Here is a 26,613-nt window from a genome sequence, read left to right as displayed (position 1 = left end):
GTATTTACATATACATAACTCGTTTTTTAGTTTCAAAGTTGGCTCTGAGATAGAACGTTCTGTTGCTGTTTCTTTTTTTTATTTAGGCGGAGCGCTTGCATCTTTTATTAGCATATTTTTTGCCCCTGAATGGAACATCCAAGGGTATAATTGTTTGTGTTCAATATTATTCGCTACTGGAACAACGATTTTAATTTTTTCCTTCAATTGGAAGATTCTAGCTTTTGGGCGTTTTTTTTTTGGAATGGGTATTGGGATTTCTAGAAAAGTCGCTGATGTTACCTATAACCGTTTCTTCATGGATTCAGATTCTAAGGCTATAGCCAAGAGATTTAAAATCTCTTATCAACTAAGTATTGCAGCAGGAATACTTTTTTCTGGACTCCTGAAGCAGTATGTTCTCAATAGATCTTTTTCTGCGTGGAAGAACTTTAATGCCGCAAATGCATTATTATCATTTCTATTTAGCGTTTTGGCAGTTTGTCGTCTTTTTATTTCTCTTTCTAACTCTAACCCTAACCCAAACATCCAAGAAACCATTGAGCTGAATGGTATTAGCCCTAGCCTTGATAATAATGAGACTAACTCTAACCTCGACTCTGACCCTAATGCGGGTTTTGGAAAAATATTTGAAAATTTGATACTTTTCGTCTGCTTGTATATGTTTCAACAGTTCTCTTCTATTAGCGGATATTTTTCATACACAGAAGAGATATTTGCCGACTCGCCGAATATTTATATCGTTTTGGGTGTTGCAAATTTCGTTGGAACTCTTTTGAATGTTGCAATTGAGGCTCTAAAAGACTCGGAAGATGCATGCAATAATTGTCTCGGCAATCTAGTGAATCATTTTGATATAAAATCTATCATTTTAATTAGTGGAGTTGTATGTTTAATCTTGTTTTTAGTTTTTTTCCCTGGTTTCTTGGAAAATATAGCGCTTATAAAATCTGCTACTGCATTCTGCTTTATCTTTTGTTTTTCATTTGGATTTGGACCTAGCCCTTGGATGATTACTCCAGAAATCCTACCCAAAAGCCTTCAGAATGCTTATAATCCGTTTGGATATACTTTAAATTGGTTATGTGCTTTCCTAGTTACCTTTACCACAACTAAGATTCTTTCCTCTTTAAATGTGTTTGCATTTCTCATTTCTAGTGTCTTTTTCGCTGTTTTCACGCTAATTATGGCATTTTCTGGGTTAGGATTATACGAAAAATTAGCCAAGTTTTTCTGCAATACGCAATTTTTCCGCATATTTTGTTGCTGTAAAAAGAATTATAACGTGAATTCTACTTTTTGATATCAAACCAACGTATCATCTAATCATACTGTGCCTGTTGAGCCTGGGGCGTAGGAATCATAGGCAAGCTGGTTGAAAATTTAGGGTTTAATAAATTGGATATTGAAATTATTTGATCTTGTCGCATACAATTGATGGCCGCACCTATCGCCTGATTGGTAAAATTGCGTGCGGCTCCTCGTCAAAGGTTTATTGAAGACACCAATTTCCAGATACTTTCAATTTTTCCCTTGAGCTGGTAGCACGTAGCGATTTATCATTTAGATATCCACGTCCTCAGCCATCGACATTGAAAATGAGGCTTCACCCATCAATTGTTGAGCGCGAGGCCAAATCCAAAAATCACCCATTTAATTTTAGCGAATGTGTATGGCGAGGAACGCGTTCACAGCATCTTTTTGACTCTTGCGGAATGCTATGCGAAGCAAAAGTCAGAGCATATCTGCTCTCAATTGCAGCGGGCATTTCCTTTACGCATCGACATGGGATTCTCCATTAATATATTAAGCTTTCAAAAATTCTCCAAAAAACGGGCTGCGTGACCGCTGTAAGCTTATCCCTTCAATTTGCATACATAAACCGGTCGGTTTTGGGCTTTCAATCGCCAAGGAGAACTTTATCGCCGACTCCTATCCAATGGACTGTGGAACACCGGCATATTTAGCCCTGAATTGGCTTTTATTTTATCTTTTAGTGAGAGTAAATTGGCTTGAGCGACCCAGTGTTGATAGCCCATTGATATTTAGTCATTTGGCACACTTGCATACAAATTCCGGACTCGAAATTTTCAGTCTGCTCCGATTCTTTTAGTGATTTGGCCGGACGGGTTTCAGAAAACGACATTTCGTTTCTAGCTGCTCTCTTTTTAGAGGATCCCCATACTCGAGCAACGGCTGCAGAAATCCAACAGCATGCGTCCATTTGTAATCATCCACTTTTGACATATTGACTGCAAACAGGCTTCAAATGCTACAATTGAAGACCCTTCCGCACATTAATTTTGCTCTCCGCTATCTTTGAAGGTTTCTTCTCAAAAGGCATACAAGACGACGCTTGGAAAATTCAAAATCTGGATTCAGACACCGGATCCCTCTCATGAGCAGGGCCTCTCAACACCATCATCGCCGCATCATCTCGTGCTAAAAGGTGCAAAATTGTTATTCGGAAGAAACCTGTAAAAGAGATCTCAATTGAAAACAATTCATGATTGCAGTGTTCACATCATCAACATCTTTGCAATGTATCCACGGCGCTCAGTTTTCATGCAAAACTGCTTGTTTTTCACTGCCCCATCACATTTAAAAGCCATTCCATTGGCAAGAAAAGCAGAAAGGAACAGCTCAATTCTTCAATGCACTGGTTTTCTGCAACATCCGTAGTAGCTTCTTCTGCTCCCTCGTCCCCACACATAGCCAGGTGTACAAGGGACCAGAACGGGGTCTTTCATGGTTTTTTCACATAATTTTATGTTTTATATCATTCCTGAACATTCAATTTGCTGGAACAAGAATTTACAAGACTTGGTGACAAAAGAAACCCTTTTAGTTCATAGCGACATCAAGGCAAGACTCCAATTTTTTCGCAAATCTTTTTCAACTTTGGAATGGCGCCTTCTAAAAGCGCGGTCTTCGCTTTCATTGGGGATATTTGGTCTCTTTCTCCTGCGGTTTCTTTTTCGTCTATTTGATGCGGAAAGGTATCTTTCACCCTAACCTCAATGCACTTGAATATTGAAAATATAATAGCACCATTAAATCGATCTAGTTTTGGCTTAATCCAAACCATCTGTCCAAATATGATGCATGTCTATTTGGACGAGTTACTATAAAACCAGGCTATAAGATGCAATCAACATTGCCTTTATTTAGAGTTGGTTTTAGCGCTTCCATTTATTCGTGTTATCAACTTTGAAATAGGAACAAATAAACAAGGCAGACTGTTAATAAGAAGGTGTCTAAATCTGAGTAGGTTTTTATATGCGCATCGAGATGCATGCTTGCACTAATGTCCTCATTGACATGATTTTTTATTCACTTGTGTTGAAAATTGTGGGCTTCCCCATTTGTATGAGTCGTAAGTTTGGGGCCAATGCACACAAAACATGTGTCAAACAAAAAATTTATTAAAATGTCCCATTTTTGCGCATCAAAGCATTGCTGCTTTGAGTAGAAAACACAACAAAGACCTTTTGATCGACTCAGGCCCCTTTGTCATGCTTAATTCTCATCTTCTTACAAGTTTTTTCACCATTAGGAAGCAAAGGCAACTTAAACTGATTCAGATCGAAGCGTTTTTTGGGGTCCTTTGCACATACGCTGAGGTACAATTTACCTTTAAAAATCTTGGCTTTTATGGCAACGTTTTTCAAATCGTACTTGGTGCTGCGTTTTAACTGCAACTTGATAGGCTTCAATAGCTCCAATCAATATGGCTTGTTAAACTTCCCTGCAAAGTATGTCCATTGCTGCAAGATCTGGTCATAAGATGCGATAACCCTTAAAACCATAGGTTTCAGACTCTCAGGGCTGTTATCCAGAAAATTCATAGAACTAATCGCTCCAAAAGAGTATGCCAGATATTGGAGCATGTCTTGCAAATCAGATTCTTCCAGATGATAGATGCTAATCAGCGTAAGCGAGAAGAAAAAGTGAGAGGGATTTTTAAGGATCTCCTTGGTTTTTGCACACCTCCGATGCACCTTCAAGTGCAATTTATCCAGTCGAGTCAACTTAGCTTACGGGTGTACATTTGTAATAGCTGATCCGGTGGTTAGTGGTTTAGTTTCACAGCACACATCCGTTAATTAGCTCCCTTTAAATATTTCCATTTTAGATTGAATTATTAACTCCACCTGCCTGTATCGATTTACGCCTAAGGAAAACCTGGTTGGCCAAGCTAGCGGTCTGTTGATAGCCTTTCGCAAGAACCAGATATTTCATCCCATTTAATTGCATTTTTATGATAAAATAACGCATAGTGATCGCCCAACCCCAGATTTTCTTGTAGTAGAAGAAAAATGGCCGAGTAAAATCTAAGGCTAACCCTAGCCCAAGTGTCCCCTTGCATAATTCTGGCTATCACGACATAAAACATAGAAAACCCTAACGCCTCCCTAGCACTTATCAATGCAAGATGTAGAAAAGATTTTACCCTCCTATTGATATTCCATATGATTCTGTTTGGGCAAAGTTTAAATTGACCTTGAGAATGCTTCCAACATATGCCAAAAGATGCTACCGCATAATCATCAGCCAGATATGGGAAAGCTTTAAATAGTTTTGAATGCATCTTTAGGGTTATGGGCTTATTTTTAGTTGTTCATCTTGTCTTCCTGCAGTTGAATTGCCTAAATAACATCGGTATGTCTTCACGTTGACTTTGAGAAAGCAACAATCACCATAGCGTACCGAGCTGAAGTTGAAATTTAATTTGAATTTAATTTTAATGGAGAAACTGGCTATACGTAATGGAAGTAAAAGTTTTAATTTTTATCCTGCAGGCCTGCAATCCCACAATATTGTCTACTATGCCTGCCACGCCTTTACTCCAACATTTTGATGCCACTTCGATAAACGACACATATCATATGATCCAACATCCGCGCATCCGATCAAGATGGGAATTGTTCCGTGAATATAGGGACTCTTTTATTGCTATTTCCAATGTACGTCAACCGTTGATCGATGAGTCTTCTTTTGAACGAACCCCCTCGTTGTCTTCATGGAGTAGAAATAACGCGTCCCAAAAAAACTCTCAGTCTTCCCATACTTCCGTATATCCATGGTAACCAGCTTCGTTGCCTTTAACTTTAGGTATCCCTACCTAATTCAAGTATTGCCAATACCCTTCTTTATCATCCTTTCATAGATCAAGAGTATTCTTTCAAATATCCGGACAAAAGGTAGATTTAATTTTTGCTTCAATTTCCGGCCAAGGCACTTGAGCTATCTATGTGTGATCGCTAAAATTACCCATTGATTCTACGCATTTCCATTGTTTTGATTGCTAATTTCATTTCTAGTTTCTCTTGCGTCTCAAATATATTCCAAGAGGGTCCTTATAGGATTTGGTGACTTTTCCTCTGACGACCAAAAGATACTTGAACTTAGATTGCAGCTTACAAATGTTTGTGCTCTCTTTAATGTTTCCTAGGAATTTAGATCCTGTCTGAATATGATTTCATATGTAGGAATGCTAGCGCAGTCAAATTTAGCATGTCAGCAACTGCTATCAAATGCATGCAAAGCTTATGCGGCTGATTTGTCTGAAATATCCACAGAATATGAAGAGCTTGAAACAAAGTTTACCATTTCCTCTTCCAAAGAGCTCCTTGCCAAAGGCAGCAGCACGTACAAATCCATGCCCATTCCGGAAAGTGGACATTCAGAACCCCTTTACAACTCTAACGTATTATCCCATACTGGAGGTTCCCAACACCAGAGCCTTCTTCTCTCATATGTAATGATAGCCATGCGACATATGTTATTTTAGAAGGCGTCCGATAACAATCTTGCCGCCGTGACTACAATACACCGGGAGCTATTTGACATTCTCAGCGCGATGCATGCGATGACGGAGATGCTATCGCATCAGGGCAACATGATAGACAGGATTGACTTGAATGTTGAGGCATCGCTTCGGCACCTGAAGGCAGCCAATATTGCCTTTTCAAAGGTATTTTTGTGTTTGTTACCACAGACTGAACAATATCAACTTTCGCATGGGAAAAACTGGCTCGTCACCATGTATGCCCTTTTTCTTTTGGCAATCATCGGAGCTATTGTAAAGTTTCTCAGGTGAGGCAGTAAATAAACAATTGTAAATTTTTCGTAATTAACTAATTTATTTTTATATAAACGGGCTTCATATTATACAGGTCGGATTGGGGATGACGAAATCCGAGTCGAGGAGATAGGTGAGACGGTCCCTCCCAATGACATCGACGCCCTGCCAAACCCCAGGAGAGAATCCCAGTGGAAATAGTCTTCACCCTTGCGATTAGCTATGGAAAATGGATATGGAAAAATGGTATTAGGGACTGTTGTTGATGCGGGCCGTGATATTGCGGGGAACTTTGAGGAGGATGGAGATTGGAATGGGGTTGGAGCTGGAGCTGGAGTTGCATTGATGGTCATTGAAAAGTCTTTCAGGTTGAATCGGGTGTCATTCACACTGCTATTTGCATTTTTTGCTCCAAGATTTTCCATCGCCAAAAGACTCGACTTTGATAATTTGAAGGAGCTAATCGAATCTAGCCCGCCGTCTTCAAACAATAGTTCAATAGATGCTTCAAGCTCCTGTTCTACACACTCTTGAAGGTAAAAATCATGCGGATATTGGCAGATTTCTGGCTTTGGCACGTCAACATTGGCAGTTTTGATGCTCCTCTGGTTGGCATCAAAGTCGGAGGTGGTCTCAATTTGTTTTAAAAGTGCAACGTAAAAGTGGAGCGAACTCGCAGTGTTCCCGGTAATAGAAACCTCCGGTACCAGTGATGGGATGAAAAAAGAATTTGAAGCTTCAGCCGTCTTGTGGCTGTGACTCGCAAACACACCCAGAGTTTGGTCTTCCTCGCCTGCCAAGTCGAGAATGGCTGATTTCATCTGAGCTAGAGCATGTATATTTTTTGCTGGTGTTCGAATAAGGACGTTTGGCCGGATATTTTGGAAAAATATGTCGCTCCCCGCTCCCCCGGCCCCCTTCTTGCCATCGTTTGGATGGGTTAAAATAATCGGGTTACTATTGCCGGTATTATTGTTGGAAAACTTTACATAAACTCCGAACAGCTTCATCCATTTCTGGATGTGCTTTCCTCCGTGTCCGATAATTCTTTTGTGATGATGATCGGGAACGAAAAACGACAACGATGCAGGGAGTTCACCCTCGAGCATTTCAACCGCCTTCACCAGCAAAGGAAGGCTTTGAGATGTGATTTTAATGTCGGTTCTCCAGCCCTGAGGAACGTCCATCAGAACTTGACATCCGGTGCCTCGAGATATCTTTGATAACTTTCCGTCTTTTTTTCCGGAAATAAATTCGCAATCAAGGGAGAGCGTCCCAATTCTGTATGTAAAGCAAGTATCGATCGATAAATTGGCGAGCGACAAGTAGCTCAATGATTTCGAAAGCAATGAATGCCTGTCTTGATACGACGAATTAAAAATATCGGCAGAAAAAATACTTGACTGGCAAAAGAGCGGCTCAATGTTCGATAAAGTCTTGAGCAAGCAATCCTTTGTTCCTTTACAAACTAGGGAATTGATGGTCAATAAATTCGGTTCGCCCGCGTGGAAGGCTTGAGAAGGAACGCCAGAAAATTGGATCAAAATAGGATCGTTGATATTCTCCGAATCTAACACGGAACAAAAGCCGCCCGCATTTTTAACTGAAATGCTATAATTGGTGCCTGAAGCTTCAAAATGGCTGGAGGATTGGCAAATTAGGGTGAATATTTCTCGCGAAACCTCTTCAATGATATCCATAGAGCCTCCATATAAACAAATCGTCAAACAATGCTTCTTGGATGGGTTGGTTGGTGCTTCAAATATTCGTAGCACACAGCCGTGACGAAATAAGAGATCAACCAACTTGGCCTTTGAAACTGCAGAATTTAGGATGAAAAATAGGTCAACTGTGTCGAAGACCAATTTTTTGGATGCAATTGACACTTTCTTTGACGCCTTGAGAAAGTCCGCCGATGCTTTTTTTGCAACTTTATCGGCCCTATCTTCCTTTTCCAAAACTATCAGCTGGTCTGCATTGGAGGACAAAATCAGAGAACACGGCAAAAGGATGTGGACATCGCTATTTTCAAAAAGAAAAGATTGAAGAGCAAGGTGATAGGGCCCAGAATGGACCAAAAGCTGGACTAATCCATCAACTGGAAGCTCCGACACAAATGCTTTATATCCTTTGCCTTTCAGCATTTTGGCATATAGCTGACGTGAATGCAAATGGTTCAAGCTTGCAGGCGAAAACAGGGTCAAATGAGTTTTGCTTACCCTGACCTGCTGGTTCTGTTCGCTGGAAAAGTCTCCAACTTGAAGCAAAGGAAGCCTTCTGTATGACAATAAAGGCGATTTTTCGCCAACGTTCAAAATAGCCTCTTGAATGATCTCGTTTTGACACGACTCAATTGATGCCGCCGAAGAGCCAGACAAGGTGATGGAAACAAATTTATCCAAATCCTCACATGATTGTGAAGATGAAAGCTCCGAGATTGAATTTATTTTCGACAAAAAACGCGAAGACGGATCGTAAGAGTTCATATCAAAGTCTTTGGAAAAGCAAACACTGACTTTATGGTTGGACGCCTTTTCTCGTGCAAGGATTTCCAACCTCTCACAAGCCTCGGAGAGAAGCTCATCAGGGATGGTTTCGAACGAAGACTGTCCGGAAACCTTTTGAGCTGACCGATGGCCATGATGAATAGTAAAATATCCTTCAGAAAGCATACAAATCCGAAACGTTGTGAAAAATTCAGTTGATTTAGGTACGGTCATATTTCTCAATGAGGAGAACGGAAGGGTATCCTATATAACAATGGCAAAAGATAAACAATATATACACTTCGTCTAAAGATAATACATCTTATGAATCCACATCAAAGGGTTGGTTGCTATGGGCACCAATCAGCAGGAAATGCATACATATGTTCCGACTTTTAATTTAAGTGATTGGAAGTTTTTGAAAACAAACGCACTAACCAACCCTATTGTTTTGCCAGCTGAGAATATGTAAATTTATTTAATTCCGTCCAATGATTAATGTGCACGGTTGCAGCCATGCTTGCATGCTCGTTTGCAGCGCTGCAGTGCTGCAAGTCGACCGCATTAAAAATCGATAAAGTGAAATTTAGCGGGTTCCGTAACGTAGTCAAATGGCATCCAATAATCATGGGGAAGGGTTACAAATTTGGCTGCCAATTATTAAATTCAAGTGCCTAATAATAGCCTTGCGTTGTTAACCCTTGTTAAAAGATAGGTCCAGAAGTTGCATATTAATTTGCTTATTTATACTCTCGCGCGCCCTTTTCCTGTTCTCCTGATCTCCCGTTGGCAGCTGTGAATGATAGTTTCTATAGAATATGCTCGCGAAGTATATCTCCAAATTGTCAGCGGAGTTAGATCGTCATCGCAACCGCTGCTTATACTGGTGTCCCCCGACGTGGACTCGTTATGCGCAGCCAAAATATTGATCGTACGCCAATATGAATTATGTTACCCATAGGCGCTTTTACAGTCTGAATTTGTTTTGTTTGACCTGATTGTATTGTCATCTTTTTTGGAATTGTCCGAAATTAATGAAAAGTACTTTGAGCCCCTGCAGGATGTAAACCTTGATGCCCTTTGACAACGCTAGGGCCATCGCTATCTGATAATGATAAACTGCGGCGCAACTGTCGATCTTGATGCCATTTTTTCGCTTTCAGACGGCTCTTGTATCGTGGTTTTCGACCACCATAGACCCGTTCACCTGAACAATCTTTTTGCTCCGGAACAAGTTCACAATACTCGCTTATTTTAGGTTAAAATTTTTGATGATGGGGAACTTTTTTCAACGGCATCATATATGTGGCCCTTTTTCCAGCTGACGGAAAATGTATTTACTGCGCCTTTACCGTAGATTGTAAATAATAACCACGAATCGGATCCAGCCTCATCGCACTCTGAAGGTGAGGTATCTGAACATCATAGCGATGATGAATGCACAGAAAATCTGCCAAATGCCCAAGAAAGAGGTACAATGGCAAACGGCACAATGGCAAACAGCACAATGGCAAACGGCACAAGGGTAAACGGCACAATGGCAAACAGCACAATGGCAAACGGCACAAGGGTAAACGGCACAAAGGTATGTTGGTTTCTGCCCATTGCTAGGCCAAAAGCGACATGTTGAAGGCCGAAGCCGAGGTAAACTCATACTATGACCGGGAAACTGGCGTTGGCGTCTCCGCATCATGCTTTATTTACAGCATTGCCTCTCAGCTCGTCAAAACCAACAATGAGCTTCTATGGTATGCACTATTTGTATGTTCATGGATCTTCAGGGCGTGTATTGTGGGAGCTTGCTCGCTTTTTCAAATTCAAACAATTTCTCTGGACAGATACATCAACGATGTCAATCTGCTGGAAAAAGAGGTTTTACGTCTAAACTCCAACACCCTGTTGGGAAATTGCGATATTTATTTGGAAGAAAATTCCCTTAACTTATCTCTTTTTAAGCACTGGACTTTATTTAAATCTTTAATGTATTCTATCCACTCGGCCTCAAAGTTCCAAACATTGTCTGAAAAAGGGAAACGGCGAATTGAGATTTTCCTTGCCAAAATCGGGTATCCCATGCATTTCAGTGACAATGTAGGGTTTCCCTTTCCGAAGCAAACCAGCCTTACGTCTTTTTGGAGCCCTCCATACGAAGAAGAATCGCCTCACAAGTTGAAAAGAGCTTTACAGAAGAGGGCGTTGTAAACCCAACCATCTCTGTTTTTATCCGCAAATTTTCGACAAATATAAAGTTCTCCGCAACTGACTACATCCATGCCATTCAAGGCCTCCTTTGGTATCCATACACCAAAAGAAAGGATAAAGAAAGAAATGTTGCCAGAAGCAACTTTCTGCTATCTTTGGGCATTTTTTCTGGGTATCTCCAGTTTTTTATTTGTAGCAAAAACTCGCATTCCATTTTAGAACGAGGACTTAAACTATCAAAGGCGCATTTGGAGCGTATCCATAGAACAGCATCCATGCTTTTGTCAAACAAAACGATAAAGACCATAAAATCCTTCAAGCTGTGTGTCCTTCCTCATGACCAAACAGAAGCCAGCCCTTCCATTTCAAAAGACGACACTGGAAAGGAAATCGCCAGTCCCCAAATTGACTGGTGGGCAAGCAATTCTGCATTGGCCTCTTTGTCCCTGTTTCTATGTGAATATTGTAATGTAAGTTACTTTCTTATTTTCAGGAATCTTCTTCTCCAATTAAGATGCCTCTTTTGGTGGCCCATTTTATCAGAGGTGCATCAATGTATAATGTTGTCGGATGTGCGCCTAAACACCACAATTTTGTGCCGAAAATGTATTTTTGCATCACTCACGCTAGATCGTTCGGATCTGCATTTAAAAAGGCAGCCCTGGACACGGGCTCTTCAGTTAGAACAGATGGCATCGAAAATGCCTGGGCCATCCAGGTTGCCTCAAAAGATCTTTCTCGCTTCATGCAAAGGTTACAGTTTTATTTCCCCCTAACAGAACCACGCAATAAACCCAAAAAATAGTTTTTATTAGCAGATGTTTGCCCGAAGCAAATCGGGGAGCTTGGTAGCCCTTTTAATCAGTCGGTGTCTAATAATTTCTGCATCCGATGCAAGGTCAGCCTTTATGGCGAGCAGGCCTGTTGGATTGCAGAAAAAATTCAACGTCCAGTACCTATTGCTTGCTGCGTGTTCAAAATTACCTTCCAAAGTACTGGTATTCATAGTTTTTTCTCATGCGATATGGCAACGGCTCCAACCCCATGTAATTGATTGAGTGAACGACGGCCTCTTTTTTCAAGATAGATACAATTGCCCGCTTAATTCCACTTGCAAACGCTTCCTATGGTAACGCTCACTTTGTCAGTACCTTTGTTAACTCTGGCCTGGATATGCAAATGAGCTCATAAAAGGGCATGATGAAAATTAAAATAACGAACATGTCTTTTGTGGGTCTGGCTAATTTACAAGTACGCAAACCCTCGTAACCCTTTTGAACGTTGCCATTTCATTTTGTGACGGTTTTGATTGGCAATATTTCCGCATTGGCTGGTTGTTTCCTTTTTTGTTGCACACTAAATGGTGTTTGTGTTGAGATCGTCCCAGGCTTGTTGAAGCGTTAGTCATTGCCAATTTATTGAGCAAGTACCGACTTCTAATTATTTTTATTCTTCAGCTCACTTTCAAAGGCCTCAAAAGCCTCCAAAGACGCGCTATCAAGCCCGCCTGGCTCTTCATTTACGTCAACAACATCAAAAACCTCTGGGATGTAATATTTCATCATGGCAGCGACTCCCCTCTTCAGGGTTTCGCTGGAAGATGCACATGACGAACACGCCCCGTGGAGTTTTACTCTAACAATCCCATCGGAATAGTCGATAAAGGCAATATCCCCTCCATCGCTCTGAACGTATGGACGAACTTTTGTGTCCAAAAGTTCTATCACCATCTTGGTTACCTCCTCGTGGTCAGAGTCGACGGTGGCCCCATTTTCACGTTGTAGCGTTTCTGGCGCAATAAAGTTTCCCTCATCGAGCGCTGTTTCTGTTGGCGTTGTTGTAAAGTATGAATCCAAGATGGAGGTGATTCTAGGCGATAAATGGGCCCAGTCTGAAGATGTTTCCGGGCCTTTTGTAGCTGTTAGAAAACGGACTCCAATAAATATTCTGGAAATCCCATCCAATTGCAACAGTTCGTTTGCTAGCGTGGTTAGTCTTTTTGGCGGATTTCTTCCGCTGGTGTTATAAAGTAATTCCAACTCTCTTTTGTTCTCCTTCAGCCCCCATTCGAAAGCAGGGGAGGAAGATGATTCGTTTTTAAAAAACGGTACAATAGAATCGTTTTCCTCGGGAATAAATTTTCTAGAGCTTGGATTTGGCGTTGCCTCGGAATGAATAAAGAGCGTTCTCCTGGCAATCCGATTTAAAAGAAACCGTTGGCCCAATGAGGAGAGGCTTTTGAATGGCATTTAAATAATTAATATTTAAATGTCCTCCCTCCCACATAAGGCACCTGGTTTGCCACCATTTTGATTGAACTATAGAAAATTGTCCAGGAACTACCAGCACCGAGGCTGGAAAGGCAGAATCGTGCCAAGGATGTCCAAACCAGACAATTTGCGCATCTACTACAGGAGGGGCAGAGCAGGATCAAGGTCTGTTTTCGCATTCAAACGGTGTAGATTTACCTTTGATTCTGGAAAACTTGGCTCACGTCAAGAATATCATTTTGGTCCTTTCTGGGAAAGGCGGTGTAGGGAAAAGCACCATTTCGACGCTTTTGGCGACAGTATTGGCAGAATCTAAGTACCAAGCAAGTGGATGTCACTAACTATAAGGTCGGCCTTCTTGATTTGGACATTTGTGGCCCCTCTATCCCAATAATGACAGGAACTCTAGGCGAAACTCTCCACGTAAGTGGGATGGGGCTGGAGCCGATAAGTGTTTTGGACACGCTTTCTGTAATATCTATCTCCTATATGCTTCCGTCTGATGAGTTGGCTGTTGTTTGGAGAGGTCCAAAGAAAAATGGGCTTATTAAGCAATTCCTGAAGGACGTCAATTGGGCAAATTCTGAAGAAGAGGCACTTGATTACCTAATAATTGATACGCCTCCAGGAACTTCGGACGAGCACATTTCGATAGCAAAACTTTTGAAGCAGGAAAATACCTCATACACCCTTAGCTCTATAATTATTTCTACGCCTCAGGTATTTATTTGTGTGCAATTGATAAAGGTAGGAGCTAGCCATTAGCGATGTAAAAAAGGAAATAAGCTTCTGCACAAAGGTTTCGATTCCCATTTTGGGACTTGTTGAAAACATGTCTTCTTTTTGCTGTCCGTCTTGTAAAAGGCAATCAGGGTTATTTGAGCAACTTGAGGGATCTGGCTGCCGGATATTATGCAAAAAAATGGGGCTGCGATTTTTAGGCTCCATTCCTATTGAACCGCTAATTGGAAAAATCTGCGACGAGGGCAAAGTCGAAATGCTTAAAGAGGATCCCGCTATCTATTCAATATTTCAAGACATCATCAACGCCACATTAGAGTCGCTTTCTGAAGTAAATAAATTAATGAATTAATTAATTAATTAATTTTAAAATGAAAATTATCGGAATTACAGGAGGCATTGCCACTGGAAAATCAACCCTGTGCAATTGGTTCAGGCAGAATTCGAAATTTCCTATCCTTGATGCTGACTTAATAACTCACGAGATCATATCTGGGGATGTTAAAGTGAAGAGAAAGCTAGAAGAAAATTTTGGAAAATCGATTTTTCAAGATCCCTCGTGCACCATTGTGGACAGGGGTGCTTTGGGCAAAATTGTCTTTCACGAAGCGGAAAAAAAAAAGATTCTTGAGGCCATCATCCATCCCATAGTCTTTAGAAGGTTGCTTTTTTTGATAGCTTGGAACTTTCTGAAAGGAACAGATGCCGTCATCGTTGAGGTCCCGCTTCTATTTGAGCTGGGTCTTGGAATGTTTTTTTCAGAAATCATCGTTACCACTTGGTACCCACCAGCTTATTTACTATATCTCTTAGCTCGCAGGAAATCCAGCTCAAAAGGCTATTATTCCGCAGGCCAGATCTGCAAAGAAAACAGGCCCTTCAAATAGTCAACACGCAAATGCCCCTTGATGAGAAAGAAAGACTTGCCGATTGGGTTATAACATCGAATACTGAAAAGCCGTTTGGTGCACCAGACGGATTCGAACGAGTCGCCGCATTGTACAATGATATTTTGCACCCATCCAAAGTATCGACCGTATTTTGGTTGGGTGCCTTCTACGTTGGTATCGTTTTGTGTGGCAAATATATTTTTCATTACTTCTACCACGATTAATGGCAAAATTATCTTCCCAAATGGGTGCGCCAAATTATTCTACCTTTGAAAGTTAATTTAGCCGGGAGGGTCCAAGTAATTTCGGCGATTCAAAGGAAAAGGCTTTATTTGGATGCATTGAAATTCTAGTTTTTCTTTGCCATGGCAAGTATTAGAATGATGGCCCTCCTCGATGTAGATTGAACCCAAAGCTAGCTTTTGGGCCTTGAGAAGATGGCGGAAGCAGCTCATCATTGTCGGGATCACCGCTGATAATTTAATTAATCATTCAAACCTTGTTGAGGATGGTCTTCGTGAAACTCGAAGGAACGGATGTTGACGCAGATCCTTGTCTCCATCATACTCCACTCCGGCAGGATGAATGATATCAAAGCGAACACCTGGGGGGACCGCATCGGGGTGTAGCCCTTTAATTCTAGGAGACGATGCCTCCTTGTGTAGGGAAGCACCCGAAAGCAGCATTCCAGAAGATTGGGAGCCAATTTGGCTGGCCGCAAATGGGTCCCAATCAGACCGGCCTATTTCAAGAGGAGCATTTGTATTTGAAGGATTATGAAAAGGCTTTGTAATATCCGCACGGCCTATAGGAGATAATGTGGTTTCTTTTTTAAATCCAGTCTTCGCCTGCATCTGATGTCCATCATCATCGCTATCGTCACCATTTTTGGTGGCTGCAAAAGAATTCATAAAAATTATTTTTTTTCGAATTTATGACTGGGCCGCTTCCGGCCTTTTTTCTTGATTTTTTATCAAGAAACAATCTCTCTTCAGCGCCCTATTTTCACGAGGTTCTTGCCAACATTCCAAGATCCTTTACCATTAACTCGCTATGCCAAGATACATGTGAGGAATCGATTTTGAAGCACTTTCCTGATGCAAAGAAATACCATCTTTCCGACTCTTTGGCATGGTTTGAGATGGATCCGTCCATAAACATAGGGTCCTCTCTTCCATTTAAACAAGGGAAGATTTTTAGCATGGATTTTCCGTCTATTTTTGCGATTTGGATTTTGGATATCCAAGCACATGACCATGTCCTTGACATGTGTTGTGCCCCGGGACTTAAACTTTCGTTGGCAGCCTCAATTATTGGGACATCTGGAGTTGGATCTGTTACTGGAATCGATATTTCTGCACATAGGCTACGAGATGCCACTTCTTTGGTGAAAAAAATCAAGGTCCCCAAGTGTCGGCTTTTCAAAGGCGATTCCACGAACGTCCTTGCAGAAAAAATTGGGATCGCAATTCCAGAAAATCAACTTTGCAAACCAGATAATTTTATTGCGAAAGAGTTCCACCTGCAAGTTAAGAAGCCATTCTACTCGACTTCTCAGTATCGGAAACGCAGATGCTATTACCAGGAGGTTCCAGCGTACGACAAAATTATTCTTGATGCCCAATGTACCCATGACGGCTCCATTAAGCATGTGCTAAAATCTCTGTCCCCATGTGGAGCCAACACAAATCCGCAGCCTTATTGGACAGATGTAAATGAAACTAACACAATTGAAACACAAAAATCCTTGCTAAAGTCTGCATTTTCCTTGTTGAGGGTAGGTGGAATGCTTGTTTATTGCACGTGCAGGTAAGCATATTCCCTTTAAGCTAGTTTTGGGGATAGTCGTACACAGGCCCAGAATGAAAATGTGATAAAAGATTTTTTGGCTCAGGAAAAATCGGCTTTCTTGTTGCCGGTCCCATATGTTTATCAATTAAAAGACCTTCATCCCGTCCATTTGGTTGAGATTGTTGAGGGAGCCGCTTGCGCAATCAGATTTGAGCCCGAGTCTTCAAGAAGCAATGGATTTTTCATTTGCCTTATGTCGAAAAATTAAAAAATAAATTAATTTTAGATGGTTTTCTGCCCTGGGCTGGGCAGCCATCCTCTCCGTAAACTCAATCAAATTTATGGTAGCGTGATATTAACGTACCATTCATTTGAGGGGTGTAAATTTCTGCTATCTGCCATTCCCTCGGAATTGCTTTCCCTGAAGCCTGGTCCCCTCGGCTTTTCAAATGTAAATTCAACTCGTGCACTTGGTGCGTACAAAACGCACAATCTGAAAACCGCCGACTTAAAATATGAGAAAATTGTAACGATCCCCAATATGATTTCGGTTTGCCGCATCGGACTGAGTCCTATTTTGTGCTACTTTGTTGTGAAAAATAATCTTTTCGTTTCTTTTCCTCTGTTTATGCTTTGCGCCATTTCCGACTGGGTAAATGATCCTCTAATATTGGTAGGCCGATGGATACATAGCTCGAAGGTTTGGCATGCAAAGCAGGCTGGGGACATTTTTGGATCCTCTGTCCGACAAAATCTTTGCCGGGTGTTTGGCCTGCTCCCTCGCATACAACTCGATGATTTCAAGTACGCGTGCAAGTTAATTACGTTTGCAGTTCCTGTGTTTGGCATAATCGTCGCGCGAGATATCTTGCTGCTGTTGAGCAGCCTATATTTGAAAATGAAGGTATCTAGCTCTTCTCACGTGATTAAACATAGAAAACGCCTTCAAATCACTTTTCCGAAATTCAGCCTTCACGCATTAGCAAGGTTTCTGTTTTGTCAAATTTTGTAGGTTAATACGGCATTGCAGTTTATGCTGTTCGCAACAGCCATCCTATCACAGCTTGAGGGCATTTCATCGCTTGGCTCCAACTTTCAGAGCTATTTAGAGTACCTCCTGTGTTTGATTTTTATACTAGACCGATTGTCGCTTTTACAACAATAGCCACCGGGATTGATTATTTACTTATTCGCCGGGGGCTTGTTCTGAAGCTTCCAAAGAAAAAATAATTAAAGCCATTAAGGACGATTTGAATTCAACAACATGTGTGGTGCAGTTTGGCCAAGTATTGTTCGTATGCGCGTAAAATGTCCTCCGGTGTGAAGGGGGGATCCTAGCACGGTAAATCATGCTGCTATTTGGGCTTACTTTTCGGATCAAACTTAGTGCATTGATAGGTAATTTTCGGATAAACCGCCCGCTTTTCCCCTGAACAATTGGAGGCAACTCCAAATTACCTTGATAACAAGAGCCAAGTTGTATATTCTGATTGAAAATGCGACCGAGTCTTCATACGGGTTAAGAGTGCCGTCATTTGACTGCACAAGTGCGCCCGGCTGTAGGATCGATACGGCGACGGGGTCGATAAAATATATTTCCGGGGAAATCAAGTTTATCTTGCACATTTCTTTTATGGAATCGCATAGGATGGAATAAACGCCCAAAGTAGATGGGGGCGGCACCTTGATCACAATATCTGCTCGATCTATGAAGGCGTTATCAAGGGAGTCTGAAAAATTTGAGGTCGCAAGGATGAGAATGTTTGAATACAACCGCAGCCTGTCGAGCTGCGTTAAAAGCACATTGACAACTCGAATGGAATCTTGAGGCTCGTTGCTCAAAAGCGATCTTTCCCGCGAACCGACAATGCTTTCGATTTCGTCTACTTTGTATGTGATTATCAATACCCATCAGAAGAATTATAAAGCGGAATTCGTTCTCTGCCAGCGAAAAAATACATTCAAATAGAAGGGAAAGGTTCTTGCTGCTTTCAGAATACCATTTCGATAAGATGGAGCTTCCGTTTAGCTCGATAAATATGAACCCATCCGGATATCTTATAAAGGGGTAAGGGAACACAGCACGTACTGTGGGCTGAATCTGATGGACAGCTTTTGGCTAAGAGCTTTGCACATTGTCGTTTTTCCCGTACCTGGGGGTCCATATAGTAAAATCAATCATAAAGAAAGGTGGCAGCCAAACCTGTTCAACGAAATGGAGGGCGAATCTGCCTTGAGCCTAGAAAACACCAAACATATGCAGCAAAAGTCCAGCAATTTCATTAGCAGATTCTCCTCTTCCACAAACAAAATGCTAAACAATAATTTCGCCACGCAACGTACGATTCCCACAGCCCGAAAAATATTTTTGACGGAAGTACACGGCATGAAATGGCCTTGAAAAAGCCCTCATTGCTTGCAGACTCTTCTCCTGGAAAAATAAATAGCCTTTGGTCTTTGTCCTTCATGATCATTTCGTGAAGGCAAAAAGAGCTTACAGATAGGGAATAGTAAAAGTATTTTGGCGCCACCACCAAAACTTCGTCCTCTCCACAGCCACTGTGTTCAAGGTGACGAGCATCTTGGGAGCTGCCGAATTGCGGGAAAAAAACCAATCTTTTGACGCGATCGACTAAAATTAACAGGCGAAATTGGCGAACATTTGCATTCGCAAAGCTTTACTTGTAGGATGGATTTGTGGATGCGAGAAGAGGCGCTAAAGGAGACGATAGAGTCAATTTTGAAGGTCCTGCCTGAAATAAACTCATCAAGTGTCTGTTTAAGCTCGTCGATGGCAATTCTTGTAGAAGTCAGTAGAACCTCGACTATATGCATCACGAAAATACCAACTACTTGAGACAAGCTCCATCAAAAATTGCGTTGCCAACTCATGCTGGGTTAAATGTTAATTTATTTGGTAATGCGCATTTCAAGGTTTCGAGGATCCCTTGAGGTTACAAAAATAGTTTTCAACAGCCCTTTTGCTTGATGGTCGAGTTTTTGCCGCTTTAAATGTTTTAAAAGTTTGTATAAAGAAATATGTTTGGCCAATTTCTTTTCAACATTCCTAGGAATACGAAAAGGAACTGTTAAAAAGGTTGGCAAAGGTGTGGCCAGAGACGCTGGCAAAGGTGTGGCCGGAGACGCTGGCAAAGGTGTGGCCGGAGACGCTGGCAAAGGTGTGGCCAGAGACGCTGGCAAAGGTGTGGCCAGAGACGCTGGCAAAGCTAATGCAGAATCAGAGCCAATGGGGGCGGGGTTGATACACCTCTTCTTGGCAACATTTGACAAGGCGCTAGTTTTATTCTTGACAAAGTTGGTCTTTTGATATTTCTCTGCCTCACTAATACATGTGGTGTGGTTGCGATACTGATCGCCTGAGAACGACGTGTTGCAGTCGAGACACGAAAATCGAGCACCCCTGCATTTTGCAGCATGTGCATCCAATTTGGCCTTTTTGTGTATTTCTTGGCAAGCATCGCAGGCAAAAGTAACCATAGGCCGGACGTGACACACTAAAAATTACCCCAAATTTTTTAATTAATTTGATGGGCTTCCATCCAAGACTGAGGTTTGCTCCCTCTCCAACGGGAAAGCTTCATCTGGGCGGGCTCCGAACCGCCTTGTTTAACTATTTCTTTGCAAAAAAACATCACGGACAGCTATTTTTGCGAATCGAAGACACAGACAAAGTATAGGGGAAACGCTTACTTTTCCTAGGCTAGAAGCGTTGCCGGGGCCGCTTCGTCGTTTATTTCAATATTAAATTGGACTGGCATTAAATTTGATCCATATGTAGACCATTTAGGAAGATCCTTTCCGCACATCTGCCAATCGTCAAGGCTTGATCTTTATCGGTCCCACGCAAAAGTTCTTTTGGACAAAGGATTTGCCTACAGGTGTTATTGCCCCAAGGAGCTTAGCCCTGATGGTCTAACCCCGCCTTCTGCTTATGGCGGAACATGCAGATCCCTTTCTCGATGTGAGAACCCCAATTTGTGTGGCAAGCCATTTGCCATTAGATTGAAGGTATGTAGTTCGATCAAATAATTCGTTCAATAGGTCGATCAATCTTTATATGAAGATGTGCAAAACAAGCTGTTAAAGGCCTCGTTCAGAGATTTGGTTTATGGAGATGCACTTTTTGGATACTTCAAGCATGTTCCGGCCGACCCAATTTTGCTCAAGTCCGATGGTACCATGGTATCGTTACTTGTAGGTTGGCCCACTTATCATTTGGCAAACGTAGTTGACGACCATGAAATGAATATTTCGCATGTTCTTCGGGGATCTGTAGGGCCTTATGCTGATGTTTTAGGAATGGCTTGCCTCTACTCCCCTCCATTTGTACCTCTATGAATGCTTTGGATGGGACTCGCCGGCCTTTGCCCATCTTCCGCTATTAACCAATGCAGACGGCTCAAAGCTTTCAAAGCGACAAAACCATGCCTTTGTCGAGTATTATAAGGTAAGCGTTTTCGCTTGGCCTATCACGCAGGACCAAGGAATTCTGCCGACGGCAATTGTTAATTTTATTTCTTCTCTCGGGTGGACACCTTCGGCAGAGTTGCTATCAATCGAAGATCTTGCAGCGGAGGTAGCCATCGTCCCACGCTTTCATCGTTAGTTCAACCTTGAAAAGGTGCAAAAATCGCCTGCTATCATGTCGCGTTTAAAGTTGTCATCAATCAACAAGAAGCACCTGTCCAGGCTAACCCCCCATGACGATCTCACGGACCAAATTCGAATATTTCAAAATTTATTGGTTTCTCAATACAACCTTACCCAATCGCCATGGATTGAAGATCATTCATACTTGAGGAGTGTCTTCTTGGCGCTCAAGGTACATTTGACCAGCTTTTTTTAGGGAAAAGTCGGTTGCGTCACTAGCATGCCTGCACTTTCAAAGTGCTTCTTCATGCCACCATCTTACTCCAATGACGCCTTTACCATGAAGGTCATATCAAATGAGCTTCTAGGTAAGCAGCGTCCTAAATTTGCTTTCATATCAGTGCCTTTTTTGCAATCCACATTGTCATGGCTTCAAAATAACCCTAACGGCAAGGAAAACATCGACCATTTGTATGAGGTGTTTGGTAATACTATTGACAGGGCCACTTTTTATTTGTGGCTCAGGTATGCAATCACAGGATGTGAGGTAAGTTTGTCGGACCTATCCTAGATTGCACCTAATATGAAGGATTGCTTTAAAATAATGCCAGTCGAAAAACTAACTACCCACATCTCTGGATGTTTAAATTTTATTGCAAAGTTTAAAGTAAATTACAAAAGCTAGTTTTTAAAGAATAGCATGTCCGAAGCTGTGGATCCAATTCAACCATCTTCCTCGCCATCATCGCCAGCACCACCACCGCTAATAGCATCTTCTTTATCAATTCAAGATTTGGTTTCCACATCATCACATCTTGATCTACGTGTCGGGCGCATGATGAGTGTTGAAAAGCATCCATCTGCCGATAAGCTCTACATTGAACAGGTTGACTTTGGAAGTGTACTCGGAATCCGAACAGTCGTTTCGGGGTTGGTCCCATATTTCACTCCAGATCAAATCCAAGGAAAATTGTGCCTATTTGTGGCAAATCTGAAGCCTGCCTCCATGAGGGGGGTAAAGTCGCAAGCGATGGTCTTGGTTGCCCGTGGCCCCTGTGGGAATGTCGAATTTATCGCGCCCCCAAAGAGTGCCCAACCGGGTGATCGAGCAACATTTTCTATTCCAGGCGAATCTGGCTCTTTGGGATCTTTCCCGGCTGATCCCATTTTAAATCCAAAGAAACTCCATTGGGAGACCGTTCAACCAGCACTTGGAATAAGCCCGCATTCAAAATCAATTGTTCTTAAAGCATCAGATGGGTCAGAAGCCATTCTTCTCTGTGGATCCGACCCCGTTCATGTCTCTATCCTTACAACTGGGGTAATTTCATAACTTAAACTGCAATAAACCGGCTCAACTCCTCTTGTACTTGTCAATCGATGGTTGAATACCTTTTTGTTTCAGGTGAAACTTTCTTGATGGTGCACTTTTTCAGGAATTTGTTTGTATCAAGATTTCCGAAATGGTGCACCGATTTTCACATCTATCTTATGGTAAAAATCTCAAAACTCAAAGATCTTATTTAAAGAGCGGTGTTTTTCAGAAAATCTCATCTAATAGGAAAACATCTTTTCTTGGCCAGTGAAAAAACCAATTTGGCCGCTGAAACCAAAAAAAGTCACGTTATACAAACCCACCGTTCCATTTATTAATGGAGCCTCTTTTATAATCTGATTGCTACTTTTCACACTCCAATTCTATTGATTGAATTGTTTGGTTTAAATTGCATTTCTTTTGCGAATCATGTTGATCTAATCAAGTACTAATGGTATCATTCACCAGTATTTAAAATGGATGTTGGTGAATAGTGTTTGTATTTAGCAAAGCAAAGTCTTGCACTAGCTGAAGCAGTTGAGGTACCTTTGAACGCCAGCGCATCGTGTGGATGGATGTAAATTTCATTTTCATGCACTATGATCGTCTTGACGAGTGGGTAATTAAAATAATTTAAATACACAAATATCACAGTGACCTTTGTGCTAAATTTGATTGGAGGCATTTAATTGCGAATTACTAATCGATTTTTGCACGAGTACACTTGTTTGTTAATTAGGAGACTTTTTATTTTCAAGTTCATATGCTGCTTAAAATACTGGTTAGTGCTTTTTTACTATTCTTTATTGTTGGAAACCATTTCATTATGTGCTCGCCTCCAGACACCAACAAACCTCCTTGCGATTCTGAAGGAGATTCTTCTATTCCTGTTTTGACTGAGAAAACTCCTGAAGAAATTGAAAAAATCAATGGTGATACAACCATAAATGATAATTCTCAACAGACAAAAAGGGATCTAAAACATATAAAAGGTCTAAAAGATCAAGAATTACCGGTAATTCTTGAAGATAGCGATAGTGAAAATGAAGTTTCTAAAGATCCCAAGATTTTGCGATTGAATAGTAGTGACTCGGGGTATGGTGGTTTGTACAAAAAAAAGAAGGTACAATCAGGTAGCGATTGTACTGATGGAGGTTCAGAAGAAGATGTAGAATCAGATACCAATTGTAATAATGAAGGTTCAAAAGATGAGGTAGAATCAGGTAATGATGGATATTCAGAAGATGAGGTAGAATCAGGTAATGATGGATACTCAGAAGATGAGGTAGAATCAGGTAATGATGGATATTCAGAAGATGAAGTTTCAGAAAGTGAAGTTTCAGAAAGTGAAGTTTCAGAAAGTGAAGTTTCAAAAGGTGAAGTTTCAAAAGGTGAAGTTTCAAAAGATGGAGGTTCAAAAAAGATTATTCATCCATCAGGTATTTGATCTACCTTTCAATAAAACTTTCATTGCTAGTACTAGTTGCGTTATAGGATAAAAGATAATTCTAGCGATTTAAATAAGTCCTGAGCATGCCGCAGGATTTAGACGAGAATCTAGGAACGGATGGTCGATCACCATTTTTGCCCAAATACTGGCTGCATCACAATGATGGCTGTCTTTTCCACAGGAGATGGTGGAAAAGAATGCCCCTGAAAAGTCATTGGGACCAGCTTGTTTTGGAGCCTGGCCCTCCACGTTCAGGTGCAAGGAATTCGAAGGCACATGCATTTGCGATGATCAATCATGAGAAAAAGCCACTAAACTATGCTCTGGAAGCGACGGAATATGCTGCTTGTTTGGAAAATTTCATATGGATCATCACTTTGCTGTTAAATAATTTATTGGATAGCCAAAAACCCCCAGTACTTGTCCAATTCTTCCTCAAGCCCATGGGTATATCCAGAAGCCTTTAAGACTTCATCGAGAGGGGATTGACCTGTTTCTTCTAATTCCTTGATTATCATTGAAAGATAGGGGGGAAACTCGCGATCTTCAGCTAGTGATTCGACGGACTCTGAATCGGAAGACGATCCTAAAAGACTCGAAGTGCATGATCCGGTCCTGGGGGAATCGTAACCAGAATCATAGTCGATATCATCATTTTCGGAGACACACGAGCCACTAGAGCCAAAATCTCTAGCATCAGGCTCGCCGCTGTCAGGGTTGGAATCAAAGGCAGCAAAGCAGCCCTCAGAAATCCGACACTCTTCGTGATTGTCTTCGGCGAGTTTATTTTCAGCATGGCCTTTATGTGGAGAACCGAAAGTGTGCTTTGATTCTTGGGAGTCTTCTCCTCGTATATCATCTGCTTTCAGCTCATCTGAAGATTCAAGGGAACAAAGGGAGGAGGGTGCCACTGTTTTTGACACATTACCTTGGCATGTAAAGTCCAGATCAACGGTTGGAAAGTTTCTTTTAAACCATTTCCTAATGCAGCTTATGTCCCTTTCATAAAATCTAGAATAAATCATCTGAACTTTACTCTGCAGCGTTCCGATGCTTGATTGAGACCATTTGGGGGAAATCGATAAGAACAGGCGATTCGTCGCGATTTCTGACGAGAACATTAAACTCGTTAAAGTCCCCATGGACCAGCCCCAATCGTGCAATGGCCACAATCATTGAAACAAGCTCGTGATAAAGTCTCTGTGGATCCAATAGATGCGTAACTTGGTTTAAAGGAAGTCCATCGATTCTTTCCATTACAATTGCATGTCTGTTGTGATCAACGGGAATGGGCACTGAAAAGCCAAGCTGATAAAGGGCCTAAAATAGTGAATTTTGCACCACAAAACCTTTAAGAATGCCCACTCTTTTGCAGCTGCAAGCATGGAAAGATGCATTTGCCCCCTTTCCGAGATGGTAGTCTCGTTTGGTTCGAACTGAGCGAAAAGACGTTCGCCCCAGACGATGAAACTTGACAACAATTGCTTTTGGAAAGGCCCCGTCAGTGGGCGATAGACGTTCGCCAACATGAATATCGGCCTCTTTTCCAACACCAAGTCGTGAGTTTGAGATGCAAGAAAGAGAATTCTTTTGCTTGAAAAAATGCAGAGCTAAATAGTCCAAGCCTCCAAATCCCAAAATGTATCCCAAGGTTCCAAGAGGGATCCCTTTTCGACCCCTTCTTCTGTGTTGAGAAGAGGCCAGATCTTTATTGGTATCAATGCAGCTACTAGTTGACCCGGTCATGTTGCAGTTTTCTTGAGACGCACCACCATGTTGAACTTCGCCCTCTCTTCTTAAAAGTTTAAACCGCATAAGAAGCGCACAAGCTTGGTCAATAGAGACGGGATCCAATTTTGTCCGCTTAGAAATCAATTTAATCGGCACAATTTCATGCGTTTTTGATTCACTTTCAATGGCATATAAGATACGCCAGTCGGATTTGGAGAGAAATCCAAAGTTACAAGTGTCTAATCTCATAAAAAAATTGGGGGTTTTTTTATTAAATTTGGCCATGTTCCTGAAAACCATTTCAAAGATCCTTGGAGCCCAATTGCTTGACGATTTGATCGCACATCCTGCGTTTTCGCTTGCAATTTTTAGGTTTTGTTCTGTTTTTACCCATAGATCGCTTCCTATGGAGGCCCAGCTCGTTGTTTCCAAACTGCTATTTATGGATTCTCATATAGGGCTGAAGGATATTTATGAGCTAGTCTTTACACCGGACATGCCCTCCAGGTTTGCAATAAAAGCTTTACTGTATCAACAGCACCTCAAATTCTACGCTTGCTACGTTGAAGGCATTCAAGTTGCTTCAGGGACTGGAGTCCAAAGTTTGGCTCAACCCGATGTTTTCAACTTGTCTAAGGGACTCATTTTGCAATCTTGTGATTCCATCCAGCGCAAATAGGGTCTTCTTAAAAAGACCAACACATCCCGATGCATATCGACTGGATAAATCCTCGATTCTGACATACCAGACAAACACCTACAATGTATGCGGTTCTTATAGTAATTTTCGAGAAAATCCTGTCGATTTTGGTATCCTGCGAAGCGGCCCCGCTGGAAACGCCATCGAAAACAAGTAAATCTAGCATTCCTACTTGTAGAAATTAAAATTTCGCAAAAGGATGCCTTTATGAGGCAATTGCTTATTTCGTCCGGATGTTTGCTGAACTCGACCGCTATAACTGCAACCGGATTTCAGTTTGTCCTTGAAAGCATCCAGTATCAACTCTGGACCCTTCTCTCTTCATATTTGCTGAAAATGGT

At 41.5% G+C, this 26,613-nt stretch overlaps 20 protein-coding genes across 20 annotated transcripts; 12 read left to right on the top strand and 8 right to left on the bottom strand.

The window, feature by feature from the left end:
- Positions 1-244: 244 nt before the first annotated feature.
- Positions 245-1,303, top strand: DI09_68p200 (uncharacterized protein; the record flags this gene model as incomplete). The annotated part of the gene is made up of 1 exon (XM_013381485.1): positions 245-1,303. The coding sequence occupies one exon, from the start codon at positions 245-247 to the stop codon at positions 1,301-1,303; it is 1,059 nt and encodes a 352-aa protein (XP_013236939.1).
- Positions 1,304-2,860: 1,557 nt separating this feature from the next.
- DI09_68p190 (uncharacterized protein) lies at positions 2,861-3,158 on the bottom strand (the record flags this gene model as incomplete). Its single annotated transcript, XM_013381484.1, has 2 exons — positions 2,861-3,109; positions 3,135-3,158. 2 exons carry the CDS (start codon positions 3,156-3,158, stop codon positions 2,861-2,863), a joined length of 273 nt encoding a protein of 90 aa, XP_013236938.1.
- A 1,671-nt stretch (positions 3,159-4,829) lies between these two features.
- Positions 4,830-6,103, top strand: DI09_68p180 (uncharacterized protein; the record flags this gene model as incomplete). Its single annotated transcript, XM_013381483.1, has 4 exons — positions 4,830-5,075; positions 5,116-5,204; positions 5,464-5,761; positions 5,798-6,103. 4 exons carry the CDS (start codon positions 4,830-4,832, stop codon positions 6,101-6,103), a joined length of 939 nt encoding a protein of 312 aa, XP_013236937.1.
- A 68-nt stretch (positions 6,104-6,171) lies between these two features.
- DI09_68p170 (uncharacterized protein) lies at positions 6,172-8,805 on the bottom strand (the record flags this gene model as incomplete). The annotated part of the gene is made up of 1 exon (XM_013381482.1): positions 6,172-8,805. The coding sequence occupies one exon, from the start codon at positions 8,803-8,805 to the stop codon at positions 6,172-6,174; it is 2,634 nt and encodes an 877-aa protein (XP_013236936.1).
- A 565-nt stretch (positions 8,806-9,370) lies between these two features.
- DI09_68p160 (DNA replication initiation factor) lies at positions 9,371-11,578 on the top strand (the record flags this gene model as incomplete). The annotated part of the gene is made up of 6 exons (XM_013381481.1): positions 9,371-9,502; positions 9,545-9,634; positions 9,929-10,156; positions 10,204-10,319; positions 10,667-11,243; positions 11,288-11,578. The coding sequence occupies 6 exons, from the start codon at positions 9,371-9,373 to the stop codon at positions 11,576-11,578; spliced, it is 1,434 nt and encodes a 477-aa protein (XP_013236935.1).
- Positions 11,579-11,584: 6 nt separating this feature from the next.
- Positions 11,585-11,819, bottom strand: DI09_68p150 (30S ribosomal protein S6; the record flags this gene model as incomplete). Its single annotated transcript, XM_013381480.1, has 2 exons — positions 11,585-11,729; positions 11,758-11,819. The coding sequence occupies 2 exons, from the start codon at positions 11,817-11,819 to the stop codon at positions 11,585-11,587; spliced, it is 207 nt and encodes a 68-aa protein (XP_013236934.1).
- Positions 11,820-12,209: 390 nt separating this feature from the next.
- Positions 12,210-13,022, bottom strand: DI09_68p140 (NifU-related protein; the record flags this gene model as incomplete). The annotated part of the gene is made up of 1 exon (XM_013381479.1): positions 12,210-13,022. The coding sequence occupies one exon, from the start codon at positions 13,020-13,022 to the stop codon at positions 12,210-12,212; it is 813 nt and encodes a 270-aa protein (XP_013236933.1).
- Positions 13,023-13,041: 19 nt separating this feature from the next.
- Positions 13,042-14,136, top strand: DI09_68p130 (cytosolic Fe-S cluster assembly factor Nbp35; the record flags this gene model as incomplete). Its single annotated transcript, XM_013381478.1, has 4 exons — positions 13,042-13,069; positions 13,110-13,306; positions 13,353-13,763; positions 13,843-14,136. The coding sequence occupies 4 exons, from the start codon at positions 13,042-13,044 to the stop codon at positions 14,134-14,136; spliced, it is 930 nt and encodes a 309-aa protein (XP_013236932.1).
- Positions 14,137-14,155: 19 nt separating this feature from the next.
- On the top strand, positions 14,156-14,898 carry DI09_68p120 (putative dephospho-CoA kinase; the record flags this gene model as incomplete). Its single annotated transcript, XM_013381477.1, has 2 exons — positions 14,156-14,565; positions 14,637-14,898. The coding sequence occupies 2 exons, from the start codon at positions 14,156-14,158 to the stop codon at positions 14,896-14,898; spliced, it is 672 nt and encodes a 223-aa protein (XP_013236931.1).
- Positions 14,899-15,049: 151 nt separating this feature from the next.
- On the bottom strand, positions 15,050-15,585 carry DI09_68p110 (uncharacterized protein; the record flags this gene model as incomplete). The annotated part of the gene is made up of 2 exons (XM_013381476.1): positions 15,050-15,146; positions 15,173-15,585. 2 exons carry the CDS (start codon positions 15,583-15,585, stop codon positions 15,050-15,052), a joined length of 510 nt encoding a protein of 169 aa, XP_013236930.1.
- Positions 15,586-15,608: 23 nt separating this feature from the next.
- On the top strand, positions 15,609-16,733 carry DI09_68p100 (uncharacterized protein; the record flags this gene model as incomplete). Its single annotated transcript, XM_013381475.1, has 2 exons — positions 15,609-16,483; positions 16,520-16,733. The coding sequence occupies 2 exons, from the start codon at positions 15,609-15,611 to the stop codon at positions 16,731-16,733; spliced, it is 1,089 nt and encodes a 362-aa protein (XP_013236929.1).
- An 18-nt stretch (positions 16,734-16,751) lies between these two features.
- On the top strand, positions 16,752-17,477 carry DI09_68p90 (uncharacterized protein; the record flags this gene model as incomplete). The annotated part of the gene is made up of 1 exon (XM_013381494.1): positions 16,752-17,477. The coding sequence occupies one exon, from the start codon at positions 16,752-16,754 to the stop codon at positions 17,475-17,477; it is 726 nt and encodes a 241-aa protein (XP_013236948.1).
- Positions 17,478-18,185: 708 nt separating this feature from the next.
- Positions 18,186-18,630, bottom strand: DI09_68p80 (uncharacterized protein; the record flags this gene model as incomplete). Its single annotated transcript, XM_013381493.1, has 2 exons — positions 18,186-18,566; positions 18,619-18,630. The coding sequence occupies 2 exons, from the start codon at positions 18,628-18,630 to the stop codon at positions 18,186-18,188; spliced, it is 393 nt and encodes a 130-aa protein (XP_013236947.1).
- A 664-nt stretch (positions 18,631-19,294) lies between these two features.
- On the top strand, positions 19,295-19,793 carry DI09_68p70 (uncharacterized protein; the record flags this gene model as incomplete). The annotated part of the gene is made up of 2 exons (XM_013381492.1): positions 19,295-19,382; positions 19,501-19,793. 2 exons carry the CDS (start codon positions 19,295-19,297, stop codon positions 19,791-19,793), a joined length of 381 nt encoding a protein of 126 aa, XP_013236946.1.
- Positions 19,376-19,963, bottom strand: DI09_68p60 (zinc finger, C2H2, LYAR-type protein; the record flags this gene model as incomplete). Its single annotated transcript, XM_013381491.1, has 1 exon — positions 19,376-19,963. The coding sequence occupies one exon, from the start codon at positions 19,961-19,963 to the stop codon at positions 19,376-19,378; it is 588 nt and encodes a 195-aa protein (XP_013236945.1).
- A 50-nt stretch (positions 19,964-20,013) lies between these two features.
- Positions 20,014-20,824, top strand: DI09_68p50 (uncharacterized protein; the record flags this gene model as incomplete). The annotated part of the gene is made up of 3 exons (XM_013381490.1): positions 20,014-20,157; positions 20,186-20,494; positions 20,528-20,824. 3 exons carry the CDS (start codon positions 20,014-20,016, stop codon positions 20,822-20,824), a joined length of 750 nt encoding a protein of 249 aa, XP_013236944.1.
- Positions 20,825-21,680: 856 nt separating this feature from the next.
- DI09_68p40 (uncharacterized protein) lies at positions 21,681-22,409 on the top strand (the record flags this gene model as incomplete). Its single annotated transcript, XM_013381489.1, has 2 exons — positions 21,681-21,743; positions 21,771-22,409. 2 exons carry the CDS (start codon positions 21,681-21,683, stop codon positions 22,407-22,409), a joined length of 702 nt encoding a protein of 233 aa, XP_013236943.1.
- Positions 22,410-23,217: 808 nt separating this feature from the next.
- Positions 23,218-23,838, top strand: DI09_68p30 (uncharacterized protein; the record flags this gene model as incomplete). The annotated part of the gene is made up of 1 exon (XM_013381488.1): positions 23,218-23,838. One exon carries the CDS (start codon positions 23,218-23,220, stop codon positions 23,836-23,838), a length of 621 nt encoding a protein of 206 aa, XP_013236942.1.
- Positions 23,839-24,873: 1,035 nt separating this feature from the next.
- On the bottom strand, positions 24,874-25,857 carry DI09_68p20 (uncharacterized protein; the record flags this gene model as incomplete). The annotated part of the gene is made up of 2 exons (XM_013381487.1): positions 24,874-25,161; positions 25,207-25,857. 2 exons carry the CDS (start codon positions 25,855-25,857, stop codon positions 24,874-24,876), a joined length of 939 nt encoding a protein of 312 aa, XP_013236941.1.
- DI09_68p10 (uncharacterized protein) lies at positions 25,856-26,251 on the top strand (the record flags this gene model as incomplete). Its single annotated transcript, XM_013381486.1, has 1 exon — positions 25,856-26,251. One exon carries the CDS (start codon positions 25,856-25,858, stop codon positions 26,249-26,251), a length of 396 nt encoding a protein of 131 aa, XP_013236940.1.
- Positions 26,252-26,613: the final 362 nt, after the last annotated feature.

This window comes from Mitosporidium daphniae, assembly GCF_000760515.2.
Source record: "Mitosporidium daphniae strain UGP3 chromosome Unknown contig-68, whole genome shotgun sequence".
NCBI lineage: Eukaryota > Fungi > Microsporidia > Mitosporidium > Mitosporidium daphniae.
This window is presented reverse-complemented; position numbering and strand designations above follow the sequence as displayed.